The sequence below is a fragment of the Canis lupus genome, chromosome 21 (genome assembly GCF_011100685.1).
Source record: "Canis lupus familiaris isolate Mischka breed German Shepherd chromosome 21, alternate assembly UU_Cfam_GSD_1.0, whole genome shotgun sequence".
NCBI classification, from domain to species: domain Eukaryota; kingdom Metazoa; phylum Chordata; class Mammalia; order Carnivora; family Canidae; genus Canis; species Canis lupus.
The window spans coordinates 6,195,027-6,209,136 of record NC_049242.1 but is presented as its reverse complement, the minus strand read 5'-3'; the positions used below and the strand labels follow the sequence as shown (position 1 = coordinate 6,209,136).

The window sequence follows — 14,110 nt, the reverse complement described above, 5'->3', positions numbered from 1 at the left end:
CCAGTTTCTCTGTGGTAGTAATTTACAGTTATTTTAGAAGATTTGAAAAATTCTGAAAAGAGTAAGGAAGAAGAGAAATTATTATGCTGTACTTGGGGGATCCTTTTAAGTATTTCCTTCCAGTCTTTTTTCACACATAGATCATAGACAGGCAGAGTTGTGAGCATGTATATAATTTTTGATTCTGGATTTTTTAGTTAAACATTATAGAATAAGCTTTTACTTATGGCACTAAAAACCCTTTGCTAACTTCATTTTCAATGTTGCCAAATGCTGTCATTATTAAGCAGTCACCAAGGATGGAGCTCAGAGCTGGCTACACGAGGCAGGTGCCCTCGTAAGGTCTTTGATTCCAAGCATCCCAGCACGTCAGAGGGATGACAGTAGGGAAGGTCCATGCACTTGTTCAAATGCAATCCCCAGGTAATCTGACCACCCCCACCTCCACCCAGGCTTTGAGAACTGCTGGTCTGAGTTCTCTGCTCTTTCTTCCCTTTCCTCTGCTTAGTTACGAGAGAAGCAAGCCTATGTGGAGAAGGTGGAGAAGCTCCAGCAGGCCCTGAGCCAGCTGCAGTCTGCATGTGAGAAGCGAGAGCAGATGGAGCGGAGACTACGGACATGGCTGGAGAGAGAGTTGGATGCTCTGAGGACCCAGCAGGTGAGGCTGGGCCCACACAGTCATGCAGCACCCATCTGGCAGCACCGCACCTGCCGTGGCTCAGGCTGTGCACTGTGCATTGAGGACTCAGAGGTGAATGGGAACTCCCTGTCCCCAACATACCAGCATTACGGCCAGTGGAGGGGCCAGGTAGTCCACTCATTGCAGTGACAAAGTCCTTAAAGAGAGAAAGTGCTGACTGCTGGGGGGCTGGACACAGGGGCACGGGGTTATAGGACATTTGAGGTGGACTTGGAAAGATGAGTTTGTTTGACATTCTGGGGGAAGGACATCAGAGGTAGAAGAGGGTTTTGCGTAGGAGAGAGGTACGAAGCAGCATGGCACATTGCAGATGGCTGGGTGCAGCTGGCTGGCAGAGAATGCACAGGCGGTGGCTGCTGAGGAGGCAGAGGCCAGAGGAGAGGCATTTGGTCAGGTGGAGACACTGTACTGCTTCCTGTAGTCAGCAGAGGGCCAATTTCTGGGAGCTTTTCAAGCCGGACAGGCTCAGAAGATCAGAGGAAGAGCCCTCTGGTGGGATCAGGAGGGTCTGGAGGGGTGAATGAGGACATCAGGGAGGCCAGCCTGAAGGCTGGTGGTGTCGTCTAGGGTGTCATGAAGTGGGATTCCATGCAGGAGCTGGTAAGAGGGTGAACTGAGTCCCACATGATTCTTTACCTCTGAGTTTTCAGAGGTAAAGGAGAGAAAGGAGTTCAGGACTATCCCTGGGACTATCCCCCCGTTATAAGTATCCCGATGTAATATTGGCCATAAGCTCCGAGTTCTTCTGCCTTTCTTTCTTTCTGCCAGTAACAGCTGTCAATATAACTTAGCTGCTAATAAACTTGGGTCCTTGTGTGCCTCAGCAGGGAAGCTCTGCGGCTGGGCCGGGCTCCATTATACACTGGTCAAAGGCTCCTGACTCCAGAGAGAGCCTGGGCTTGTGTGGCATCAGCCAGTGCCGTGGGCAGAGCCCTCTGTGCAGCTGGTGAAGGGTGTGCTCTAAGTTGGGAACCAGGGAAAAGCAAGGCAGGGTTCCATGGAATTATCTACTGGATAGAGCATAGTGGTTGTGGTTGGAATACTTGAAAACACTTGAAAGCATCTGTTCAGGCCAGCTCAGCTCTTTCTCATGGCAGGCACACACATTTCACTCTGGGTGTGGGCTTGGCTAGGGAAGGAGGTGTTAGTGAGATTGCCCAGAAAATTAAGGAACCCACCCAGTCTCCCACCATCTTGGCTTAGTTGACAGCTCGTAGAAAGGGTGAGTCTGCCTCTAGACTCCATCTAACCTGTGCCTTATGCCCTAGTACTTAAGGCCCACCCTTAAGTATTTCTCAGTACTGAGATCTTACCCTCCCCAACTTGAGGATGGGCTTCTCTGGTGCCTGGTACCGTGCTGGTATCTGATAGATACTTAGGAGTCTCTGGCCGACAGAAAGAGTGCATCCCAATACTTAGAGCAAAAGAGAATGTTCTTTTCCAGTTAATGTGCCACCCACACCCTTCAGTTAGATTACTTATCCTTGGATCTCCTACTCTGAATGCTATGAAACCAGACTCAACTGCATTATCTTTGTTATTATATGTAATCTCCCTCCACCATGGGAAGGGAAAGAGTACTTAGCATCATTAGAAGCTGAGAGGAGGTAAAGGAGAAATGAAGATAAGAGGAAGGGAAATGAACATGTTTAGGAATTCACCATCTTCTCTTTCTTGCAAAGAGCTCAAACTAATTTTCACATCTTACTACCACAGGAGTCCCTTGGGGTAAAAGAGAGAAGGGGGAATGTTCTTGAAGAAGGAAATGAGGCACACGGCAATTGAGAGATGAGCCGAAGGTGAAAACATGAAGGACAAAGATCCTATCTGTATTGTTCACTGTCATAACCCCAGCACGTGATAGGTGTTCAGTAAAAATTTGTGAACTAGTTGAATGGGCAGCAGACACTGGCCTGCCTGACCCTCAACTCATTTTTCTGGCCTGCATACGGATCCATTAAATCATGCTGTCTTTGTGTTCTTGAACATTGAAATCCATGCTTTCATTTAAATAACTCTTAATGACCTGAATCAGAGGTCCTGTAAAGAGGTACCATGACATGAGGTGAGGTCAAGAGGATTTTGCAGAAATAAGCCAGCTGAGGGATCCCTGGGTGGCTCAGTGGTTTGGCGCCTGCCTTTGGCCCAGGGCGCGATCCTGGAGACCCGGGATCGAATCCCACGTCAGGCTCCCGGTGCATGGAGCCTGCTTCTCCCTCTGCCTGTGTCTCTGCCTCTCTCTCTCTCTCTCTCTGTGACTATCATAAATAAATAAAAATTAAAAAAAAAAAATGAAATAAGCCAGCTGAGATGCCATTACAGGGGATTGAGACAGAAAATGACAAGCATAGATGGTGGCTTAGCCAGGCTGTGGGATCTTTTCTTGGAATGTTTCTAACAGCAGGGGAGCAGCTCATCTCCATGGATTGGTTCATTTGTCCCCCTGCATGAGGTCAGTGCCTGGCCAGAGGAGGCCGGTGGCTTTCTGTGCAGGTTGATGAGGACAGTTACATACTTTCTGCCCCATTCTTGCTTAAATGTTGGTTACTGGCAAACAACTGCCAGATTGGAGAATATTTGTACTTCTAGCTTTAAAAAATTGAATAGAAGCATATGGATTACAGAAAGCCCCTGGGCCCATTTGCTCTGGTCTCTCTGGTAGGATTAGATCCTCTGAGTGCAGCTCATGTGCCAAGCTGTTGCTTTGGGTAGTGGATGTGGGTCCGGGTAAAGTGTTCAGGCACCCCCCTACCCTGCAAGCAGCTCTGCATCTACCGTTTGTGATCACCGGGAAACATGAGGGCAGTGTGCATCCCAGGACATGGAATGATGAAGAAATCATGCTCTTCTGAAGGCAGAACCTCCTCAAACTCCCTGACTATCCTGCAAGTCCTGCTGTTTAAAGGAAATAGTATACCTGAGTTGAAAGGGAAGAATTCTGAAATGTCAGTATCCCCAGCTTGCGAGCAGACCAGAAACCACAGCCACTTTATTTCCTATCTTCCAGACACAGATGAAAAGAAAGGGCTGAAAAATGAGCTTGACTTGCATTCACGGGTTTCCGGTAGCACTTTACTTTTACTCTGCTTAGCCCCTTTAAGTTGATGAAATGCCTTCATGTGGTTGCTTCTGTGGCCCCTCAGTGGGACAGACACTCATTCCTCTGTGTCCCCGATGAGAGCCTTACACTCAGGGGAACATGCACTTGGGGACATCTCGCTCCCCTTTCTTTGCCTTTCCATTTTAACCTTCCAGCCTCAGGGACAACCAAACAATGGGAATTGCTTCCTTGAACTCCAGAGAAAATGCTCTTGTCCCAAAGGCTAAGACTTAGTTCCTGTTTTAGCTTTTGGTATAAATTAATGGCAGGACTTGCAACAAGCTGCTTGTCCTGCAGGGCTGTGTGGCCATTCGGGCCCTGGTCTGATCCTATTTCTGAGTAGCTGAGAGAGACTGAACAATTCATTTCACCTCCCAGAAGCTTCGTTTTCTCCCCTCTAACATTAGGATAAGGTTGTCTTACGGAATTCCACAAGAATTAGGGGTGGAGGAATTTAGAAGGTGAGGTGGAAGCATTTGGAAGGTGACCCTACTTAGCAATAGGATCTGTAGGGTTTGTGTCTTCCCTGTAGGAGAGGAAGCAGAAACAGGGGGACATTGTGGGAGTGTGCTGCAGGATCTGTGAACCCCATGTGCCCCTTCCCTGCATCATGCTGCATATTTCTCTTGCTTCTCCAGAAACATGGAAACAGCCAGCCAGCCGGCGTGTCAGAATATAATGCCCCGGCCCTCCTGGAACTTGTGAGGGAGAAGGAGGAGCGGATCCTGGCCCTGGAGGCCGACATGACCAAGTGGGAGCAGAAGTACCTGGAGGAGAGTACTATCCGACACTTCGCCTTGAACGCCGCAGCCACTGCGGCCGCTGAGAGGTGAGGCCTGCCTGCGGTGCCTCCAGAGCATTCGCTCAGTTGTGAGGACCTCCACACAGTGGGATACTAGGTGGTCTTCAAGAGCGATGTTGCGCAAGTACATGTTACACTCTCTTTTAACAGCGCGTGTCATGGGCCAGATGAGATTAAGTCCTCATTAAACGTGGGCCTGACCAGATGATGGGGCTGCTGCATCCCCTCCTCACCTGGTTCAGGGGCCGCCTTGCCAGAGGGTCCAACAGGAACTGTTAGTAGCTGGAGAAACATGGCTCAGAGAGGTACCCTGGTATATTCCCAGTCATGCTGGCAGTGAGCGCTGGGGCCGCGTGTCCCGTGGAGCTGTGTGTGACCCGAAGCCTGGTTTCTTTTGGTTGGAAATTGTTGCTTTTGTCAGCTATTACCTCTGCTGCTTTATGTCCTTTCTGTGGGCACACAGCCTATTTTTCCTTTGAAAATGAGCTTAGAATGCTCAGTAATTGACACAGGAATTCTGTTACGTCATCCTCTTGTCTGAATGAGGAGGTGGTTTCCCCCGACTGCTGAGGCTCACCTGTGCGTGCCCCGCCCCCCCCCCACTTGAGTGGTGGTGCATCCCACCAGTCAGGGCTTCTGTTGCCTTCCTACCCCCCACCAGTTTGCTGTCGGCTCATAGATGCCGTGGGCATTGCATTCACAGCTGTTTGGGATTTATTGAAGTTTAAGGTCACTATCTGCAGAGGAGATCCTCAAATCTCAGAGGCTCATCCGTGAAACTGGACTTAATATGGGCTGTTGTTGGAGCCTGTGGGGGAGCGTCGGACCTGAACCAGGTGAGGAGCAAACACCGAGGATACAGCCCCATCTTGTAATCAGTCCCATGTTTTGGGGGATGTGTTCTTTCTTTAACGAGTAAGAGAAGGCTTGTTGGGGTGGAGGAGACCTCTATAAGGTCTTGTGAGCTCTCTCATTCATTACTCATGTAGAGAAGAGTCCCCAGGAACTTGGAGAAGGAGCAGGGCCAGCCCTATGGGCACACGTGCCTCCACTGGGCACCACAGTGCATTCACACCCGGAGAGACAGACCTTGCAGGCTCATGTGGGAAATGACCCTTAGGGGTCAAATTCTAGTGCTTATGTATGTCTCTGTGAGGGAAAACAGCCCCAGTAGCCCCTCCAAGTGACACCCAGGAGCAGGAATAGACATTTAGAGGTATGAGGTGTGGCGGGGCCCCAGAGGCAAGGCAGGAACGCTGGAGGAAGCTGCAGTGTCTGGTTCGGCCCTCCTGCCTATGGGTGACAACAGCAGAGCCTGGATTTCTGCATAGTTGAGAGGTTTTTCTTTTCAGCTTTTTGTTGTCTAAGGCAATACTTCACCTCTATGTTGAGGAAGAGCCCAGACCATCATAAAGTTATGGAGAAATTCAGCCTTCTTTGCCAGATTTGGTCTGAGGCACAGCATGATTGCCCTGGAAGCTGTCTCACTCCATGGGGTTTTTAAACGGAAGGAACAGTCCCCAGTCAGGTGGGGCATCGGTGTTCAGGGCTTCTTCCTCTGCTGCCAACTATGGGTGCGTGATTCTGCATAGGCCTTTCTGAGTGTCATTGACTTCCTTCAAGATTGACCTCATCTCTGGGGCACCTGGGTGGCTCAGTGGTTGAGCGTCTGCCTTCGGCTCAGGTGATCCCAGGGTCCTGGGACTGAGTCCCGCATTGGGCTCCCCATGGGGAGCCTGCTTCTCCCTCTGTCTGTGTCTTTGCCTCTCTCTGTGTCTCTCGTGAATAAATAAATAAAATCTTAAAAAAAAAAATTGACCTCATTTCTGAAATGGAAATTGTCATTCTTGGCTGGTTATGAGCAAAGAACCACACCATAGTCCACCAGCTGAGGACAGTAAAGCCCTGATAGTATAAATGTGGTACCTTGGAAGCATGACACGGAGGCCTTTGTGGGTCATCTTTGTCTCCGCTCCTAGTGCTTTTATCAGGACAGGTGCATGTTTGGGATCTTAGGCCCTGAGGGGACAAATAGGAGTGGGTTGTCAGATCAGAAGTCGGGGAATGAATGGCTCCTGGGAGAGGGAAACAGGGACAGGCCAGGGGTGGGGGTGCCACCTTCAGCCACTCACCTGTGCTAGGACCTGCCTTGTTCGTCATCCTCCAGGCAAGGGACACTGGTCTGTTGCCTACAAAGAGTGGGAGTCCTATGGGATTTACCCAGCCCTGCTGCTTACTCTGCCCAGTTAGAAGTCTCAGATGCACAGGTAAATCAAGGCCCTTCCCCTACCCGCCCCCCACTCCCTTCTTTGCTTTCTGTGTATTTATTGGGCATCTGATTATTCTGTAGGAAATTACCTTCCCCTTCCTGGCCACTCTTTCCCACAGTCTTGGGGAAAGTCAGCTCAGAGGAGGTCGGGTGTTTAGCTCCAATCTTAATGCTCTATAATTTTGCACTGCTTTTCTTTTGATAGAAAGGGAGAAAGGAAAAATGAAAAATGAATTTTTGAGAAAGGTCAAAATTCTGAGCTCTTGTCTGGATGCTTATGTGGCTGCCTGTGAACTGGTAAAAACGACTAACTGTTCGTTTTGTGACTTTCCAGCCAGTGATGCATACTTCACCTTTATAAGCAATGATTTTTGTTTACCAAGTGCTTTACCCATCTTGGTGCATTTTGGCACCATTGGTCAGAATTTTGAGGGGTTAGGCCTTTTTTATGGCTTTGAAAATTTTACAGATTTTAATGCAATGTAGTTAATTTTTTTGTCTTATGTACATTTACCTTCTGAGTTGTTTTGATCTGATTCTTCCTGCTATCTTTACTTAGCAGCATAAACATGAGTTTTGTTTTGTTTTTTTTTTAAAGATTTTATTTATTCATGAGACACACACACACACACACACACACACAGAGGCACAGACACAGGCGGAGGGAGAAGCAGGCTCCATTCCATGCAGGGAGCCTGACATGGGACTTGATCCCAGGTCTCCAGGACCACACCTGCAGGCTGAAGGTGGCGCTAAACCACTGAGCCACCCTGGCTGCCCAAACATGAGTTTTTTTAATTGGTGTCTGGCTCTGTGTGAATTTTCCAAAAGTAAATTGGTTGAAAATGTTTTCTCTAGGGACTAATTTCTGCATTGATTTTTGTGCGCTATAGGGTGAATTCATAATCTACAGAATTCACCTCAAAATTTTGCCTGCACAACAACAGTACAGCAAAAGCCACCACCAACCTGTGATGCTCGAGAGCATTTCTTCCAAAGTGCTTTTTTGGCTATCCATATGTTAACAGCTTTTGCTTGTTTTCTGTGTTAGTTGGTCTTGTGGTTTATTTTCAGCTGCATTTCCCACAAATGCCACACTCTCATGTGCACCCACTTTGTTGGTTTATCTTCATTCCTTTTACCGAAGCCTTCTTCATAAAGACACAGGAAGTGGGCTGCCTGGGTGGCTCAGTTGGTTGGGCGTCTGCCTTCAGCTCAGGTCATGGTCCTGGGGTTCTGGGATCGGAGTCCCAGGATGTTGTCGGGCTCCCTGCTCAGCAGGCAGTCTGCTTCTCCTTCTCCCTTTGTTTTGCCCCCTGCTCGTGCTCGAGCTTGCTCACTCTCAAATAAATAAAATCTAAAAAAAAAAAAAGAGTCAGTATAGAATGATGGCTCAGGGCATGGACAGAAATATCTGGATTTGCATCTGTCTCTACCTTCACTAACTAGGCGTTTTTACAAAGTCGCCTAGCCTATTTGTTCATCTGTAAAATGAGGATGATGATGCCAACTACCCAGGTTACTGTGAGGACTGCATGAGAGGCTGTGTGTAGTATGCTTTAGCCCATCCTTGGCATAAAGGAAATGCTATTCACTGATAGCTGTCATTAGATGAAAGGAGTTCTCTTTGCTCTTCTTGTGTATTTTAGAAAAAAGCTATTAAGATTTTAAATATGATTGCAGCATTGGAATAAGAAGTTAAAGAGATGCAAAATCTTTGCCTGGATCATTTGTCAATTTGGCATTCACTAGCCCAAGACACTAGTGTGCCTTGCAGTGAGATATACCTAGATCACCTAATTGGCTCAGTTATCTTCTTTTTACCAATCGTCCTTAATTAGGAGTAATTAAATCACCAAAACCAGTGGAGGCATAGTTAACTTTGACCAGTTATTTTCCGTCAGATACCTGCTTCCAGCTACCCTGCATCTTAACCTACTTTGTCCCTCCCCTTGCTTCACTTCCTTGGTTGGACTTTCCAATGACAGGTATATGTCTTTGTCTTTTTGCTTTGCCACCCGGTGTGGCTGTCACACGGGGGCTCGTAAAGCCAGAAGTGAGCTAGGACGCAGGCCTGAGGGAAGATTTCAGCTGAACTGCCATCCGAGAGGACCAACATGTGTTTCCAAGTATTTGCTGAGTCTCCTTTTTACTGTAAACTACTGAAATAGCTTCTAGGTGGGTAAGAAATGGAAATAAAACTTTGACTATGACTGAAAAAGGATAAGTACAAAGGGGTATAAGCATGGAAACACAAATACAATGACAATGGCCCCCCTCTCTTAGGGTGCAGTGTCCACACCAGGCCTTGTAGCTTAATACACAAGGTCATTAGTCGTGGGAACAGGGAATTTTCATCTTTGGATTTTATTTTGTCTTCCCTAGATGCTTTCATAATTCTGTCAAGTTTAAGGTAACAATTGGCCAGGATGTAGGAGAGGGAGAGTGAGTAAAGGAGCTGGTGGAAAGATATGCCTCAGCAGGATCATCCACATCATTGTCTGTGTGTCCTGTGTTCCCAGGGACACCACGATCATCAACCACTCAAGGAATGGCAGCTACGGTGAGAGCTCACTGGAGGCCCACATCTGGCAGGAGGAGGAGGAGGTGGTGCAGGCCACCCGGAGGTGTCAGGACATGGAGTACACGTAAGGGACAGCCGTGTGCATGGCTGCGCCACCAGGCTCCACTGTGGCTGTGCTCAAGACCCCCATTGGGACCCACTAGTCCCTCCCTGCTCTGAACAGCGGAAGGTCTCAGCCATTTATACCCAAGCAATGAAAAGAAACCAAATGCTTTCTGATTTGCGTTTTGGGCCATCAGGGATAAAATCATCTTTTTCCAGAAAACCTGTCCGTCTTTCGTTTTTTTCTTTTCTCAGAAAATGGGGAGAGGCGCCTGGGTGGCTCAGTGGTTGAACTTCTGCCTTTGGCTCAGGTCATGATCTCGGGGACTTGGGATCGAGTCCTTCGGCTCCCTGCGTGGAGTCTGCTTCTCCCTCTGCCTGTGTCTCTGCCTCTCTCTCTGTCTCTCATGAATAAGTAAATAAAATCTAAAAAAAAAAAAAGAAAAGAAAGAAAGAAAAAAGAAATTGGGGAAATTGACTTTAATGGAAAACCAACCCTGTGTAAGACGTCAGCGTTTTTGAGTTTCCCTCCCGAGCATACCTTGGTCCAGGAGGTTCCTGCTGTGAGGCCACAGCCATTCTGCCTGTGTGTCCTTGGGGTCCCAGGAGGTCCCAGATTCTCCACAGAGGCCAGAGAAGGTGTGCCCCTTTGATCCACTACAAAAGTTTCATTTTATACAATTTGCAGATTAGAAATGTGTAAAGACTTAAGCTGCACTTAACTCCTTTTTTCTTTTAAGATTTTATTTATTTATTCATGAGAGACACACAGAGAGAGGCAGAGACATAGGCAGAGGGAGAAGCAGGCTTCTCGCCTAATGTGCGACTTGATCTTGGGGCCCTGGGATCACACCCTGAGCCAAAGCAGACGCTCAACCACTGAGCCACCCAGGCACCCCTACACTTAACTCTTCATCCCTTAGTTACAATTCAAGTCCCTGGGACACCCCGAGAGCATTGTTTTGAGTTTTTCTAGCCAAATCGTTTTTGATTATGACCGTTTGGTTTTGTTCTGTTACATAGTATTAAGAATCTCCATGCCAAAATCATAGAGAAGGATGCCATGATTAAAGTCCTGCAGCAGCGATCCCGGAAAGACGCTGGGAAGTCAGACTCCTCGAGCCTGCGTCCTGCCCGCTCCGTCCCGTCCATTGCTGCGGCCACCGGGACGCACTCCCGCCAGACCTCGCTGACCAGCAGCCAGTTAGCCGAAGAGAAGAAAGAGGAGAAGACCTGGAAGGGGAGCATAGGTGAGCCCCATGCCTCCTTCAGTTCAGGACCTGAAAAAGCAAGAATGGCACAAACTCAGAGAGGTGACCTCATCTGGTGGAATGGGTTCTGACCTTCTTGTGGCACGCTGGCTCCACTGCTCGTGGAATGCTGAAATGTCCCTGACTCTCTCCACATCTGTGTATTCGTCTGTAAAATGGGGAGGATCATCAGTGATACTTGAGTTGTGGAAATTCAACAAGATACGTGGAAGCAAAGCCACACAACGAGAGCAGCCATCAGCCGCGGGTTGATGCGCATCATAATTGGTATCAGTATTGCACAAAGTTGCAGTGACCCTTACAACACATGGTGTTCTAATGGGAACAGCCCAGAGCCTCGAGGCTTTTGAGCTTGGCTCCAGTCCTGCCTCTGTGTCTGGAAAAGCCAGGCTGTGTCTGCCCTGCTTTATGCCGTGTGCCTGAGGGGAGGGCAGAGTGACAGTGGGGAGAAGGTTCTTTGGAAGAAGCGCTCTCGAGCCTGAAGGCATTGGGTGGTGGGTGGTGGTTTTTGCTGTGTTGTAGTTACACAGGCAGACCTTCGAGCGGATTCCACAGATGTGATCGCAGCCTTGGTAGGCCTCCCAGGGTGAGGGCGGCCCGTAGACGGGGCTGGCTGAGTCAGGGAAGCAGGCAGCACCCCAGAGGCCCGTCGTCCTCGCAGTTCCCCTGCACTCTGTGGGCTCCAAGGGTTTGGCCCCGCATTGAGGCCTTTCCTCGGCTCAGAGTGTGTTGTGTTCTGTTTATCTGTGGAGCCGAGAGCCAGTCTTCCTCAGTACAGGACCCCAGGGGAGCCTGGCTGCTCTGTGCCAAAGGGGATAAGAGCTTCCAGAGCGGACCTGACAGTCGGGGGACCAAAGGCGCCTAGCCGGAGTCTCTGAAGTCCCTTCACAGGTCACTTCAGCAGCGCCTGCCCCCCGGGGAAATGTACTTGAAAGAGGATGTGTGTGGACAGCAGCTGGGATCAGCAGAGACCCTCCCGAGGACACGTAGCTCCATCCCCCGCTCAGAGAGCCGAGGGCAGGGTCTGGTAAAGGAGTCCTCCCTGGCAGAGGTGGTTTGTGACGTCCAGCCGGGCAGGCATTCCCCTCCAGTCTGTGCCTGTAACCACTAGCGTTGGGCACGTCTGAGCCAGGCCTGGGAGCCTGAGGACCTCAAAATTCTGTCTGTGCAGCCACAACACACTCAGAAATCCTCAAATGTTCCCATCATCTCTTACTTCATGGGCTCTAGAAAGAGGTAGAGGTGACAGTGGGTGCATTGCGGATGGCTCAGGGCTCCCCAGTGGATGACTGGCTAGTGACTTGCTTGCACCAGGGCATCCTTGTAGGACTGTGGAGGTTAGACAGGCAGAGCAATGAGGTGAAAGGGACATGGGTTGGACTTGGAGTCAAGGATAGCTGCATTCGAATCCCGTTTCTGTTGCTGCTTAGCTGCGAGCTGTTTATATCTCTGAGTTCCCATGTCCTTTTCTATAAAACGGAAGATAACAACAGGACCTGTGTCACAGGAGTGTTGTAAGATAGAAAGAGGGCTCATGTGCAAGAGGCAGCGAGCTGAAGACCCTTGTTCCTCACAGTGAGGTCCGTGGGGGCCCCTTCAAGCAGCAGAACCCTAGTCCCCACCCACTGAGTCAAACCTTTGTTTTGACGATACATCCAAGTACTTGATCTGCATGTTCCATTTCGAGCAGCACTGCTGGGCACCTTGAAAAGCCCTGGCTAGGATACTGTATGAATTGCTGGCTCATCAAGTGAACAGAGACCTGATCGTGCTTACCACCCTTTCTCTGGGCTAGTGTTCTAGAGTTCTGGCGCTTTGCTGCACGTGCACCCTATTTCACCACTTAGAAATACAAAAGTTGTTCTGGCCAGCACGTCCCCTTTCCACCCCGAGCTCTACTGCCCGGAAGCCCAGCTGGCTCCCTGCTTCCTGCGGGCCACAACTCTCTGCTGCAAGGGCTCTCCTTTGGAATAACAACCCAGTGTGGCCCGGGCCTGGGAGCACGTTTAGTTTTGAACATGGGCCTACGGAAGACCATCCATTACCAAGAGGGGAGCAGTCCTGTGGGCTGCTGGGACCATATCTCAGATCTAGGAAGCCTTCAGGTTTCTTAAGCGCACCCCTGCTGCTTAAGGCTCACCACCCCCCACCCTCCCACCCCACCCCCAGGCCATATTACAGCATGGTCTCTAGAAACCCTTGCAGGAACACCTCCTCCCCTCTGTGCTGGCTGTTAGGCATCTCTTACTACCCTGGGCATAATTTTATCCCACTGTTCATCACAATTCATCATAACCAGTTAACTTCTGTTAACTGTCCTCCAAAAAAAAAAAAAAAAAAGCAAAACCCACATAGTTTTAGAAAATGGACTAGGTCTTTCTTTTTTTTTTAATCCCCTCAGTGCTTGCCATCTTCCCAGGCACATGGTAAGTGCTTATAAATGCACGTGGTCAGTGAACCAGTGAATGAAGGAAGCAGTGCTCAATCAAGAAGGAAATGGTCTCCAAGACTGGGGCGGCAGGGGGTGGGGGTGTTGGTTGGTTTTTGTTTAAAGAGCAGCATTGTAAAAGCTGTCCCTGTTCCCTCAGGGTTGCTGCTGGGGAAGGAGCACCACGAACACGCTTCCATGCCCCCGGCCGCAGCGCTGTCCCCCAGCACCCTCGCCAACTCGGCCGGCAGCGCCCATGCCAAGACAGGCAGCAAGGACAGCAGCACCCAGACGGACAGGAGTGCTGAACTCTGGTGGCCCAGCACGGCCTCCCTGCCCAGCCGCGGCAGACTGAGTGTGACCCCCTCCAACAGCCCCATCCTAAAACACCCGCTGGCCAAAGGGACTGCGGAGAAATCTGGTATGAGTCTTTTCCTTCCCTTTACCCTTGGAAAAACCATACAACACTGGCCCAAGAGGGCACCTTCAGTGGGGCTTGGCGGGGGGGTGGCAGTGGGGGTGGGAACAAGAGCACCACACAGCTCGCACTTTATGGGGTTTTGAGTTTGTTTTGTTTTTTTTTTAGGTTTATGCTTACCCTAATGCACTTCTTATGGGAATGAAATGTGTGTAGACCCTTCTAACTTGCTACCATGTATGTGAATATGCAGCTTGAATACCCCTTTAATGTGTGTTTTGTAATCAGCCTTTTCCCAGAGTGTGGGAATAGACCCCCTTGGGGACATCAGAGAATCATTTGGGAGCTCGTACCAGGCACCACATTAGAAGGACCGAGTACATAGGTGTTGCCTTCAAGGGGCTTACCCTTCTGGGATTCAAGGTTGCAGGTACCCTCTTGACTGAGGGCAGGTAGACTTCTGGCACACATCTCAGGCCAGACCAATGAGGTGCTT

At 49.5% G+C, this 14,110-nt stretch overlaps 1 protein-coding gene across 10 annotated transcripts in view; it reads left to right on the top strand.

Moving 5' to 3' along the window:
• Positions 1-14,110, top strand: part of AMOTL1 (angiomotin like 1) — a 170,596-nt gene that overhangs the window by 150,220 nt on the left and 6,266 nt on the right. For all 10 annotated transcript variants that reach the window (XM_038568285.1, XM_038568280.1, XM_038568281.1 and 7 more), the window contains 5 exons: positions 509-658; positions 4,439-4,629; positions 9,394-9,519; positions 10,521-10,747; positions 13,357-13,617. In XM_038568285.1, coding sequence (XP_038424213.1) covers positions 509-658; positions 4,439-4,629; positions 9,394-9,519; positions 10,521-10,747; positions 13,357-13,617 — 955 coding nt within the window. The remainder of the gene's footprint in view (positions 1-508; positions 659-4,438; positions 4,630-9,393; positions 9,520-10,520; positions 10,748-13,356; positions 13,618-14,110) is intronic.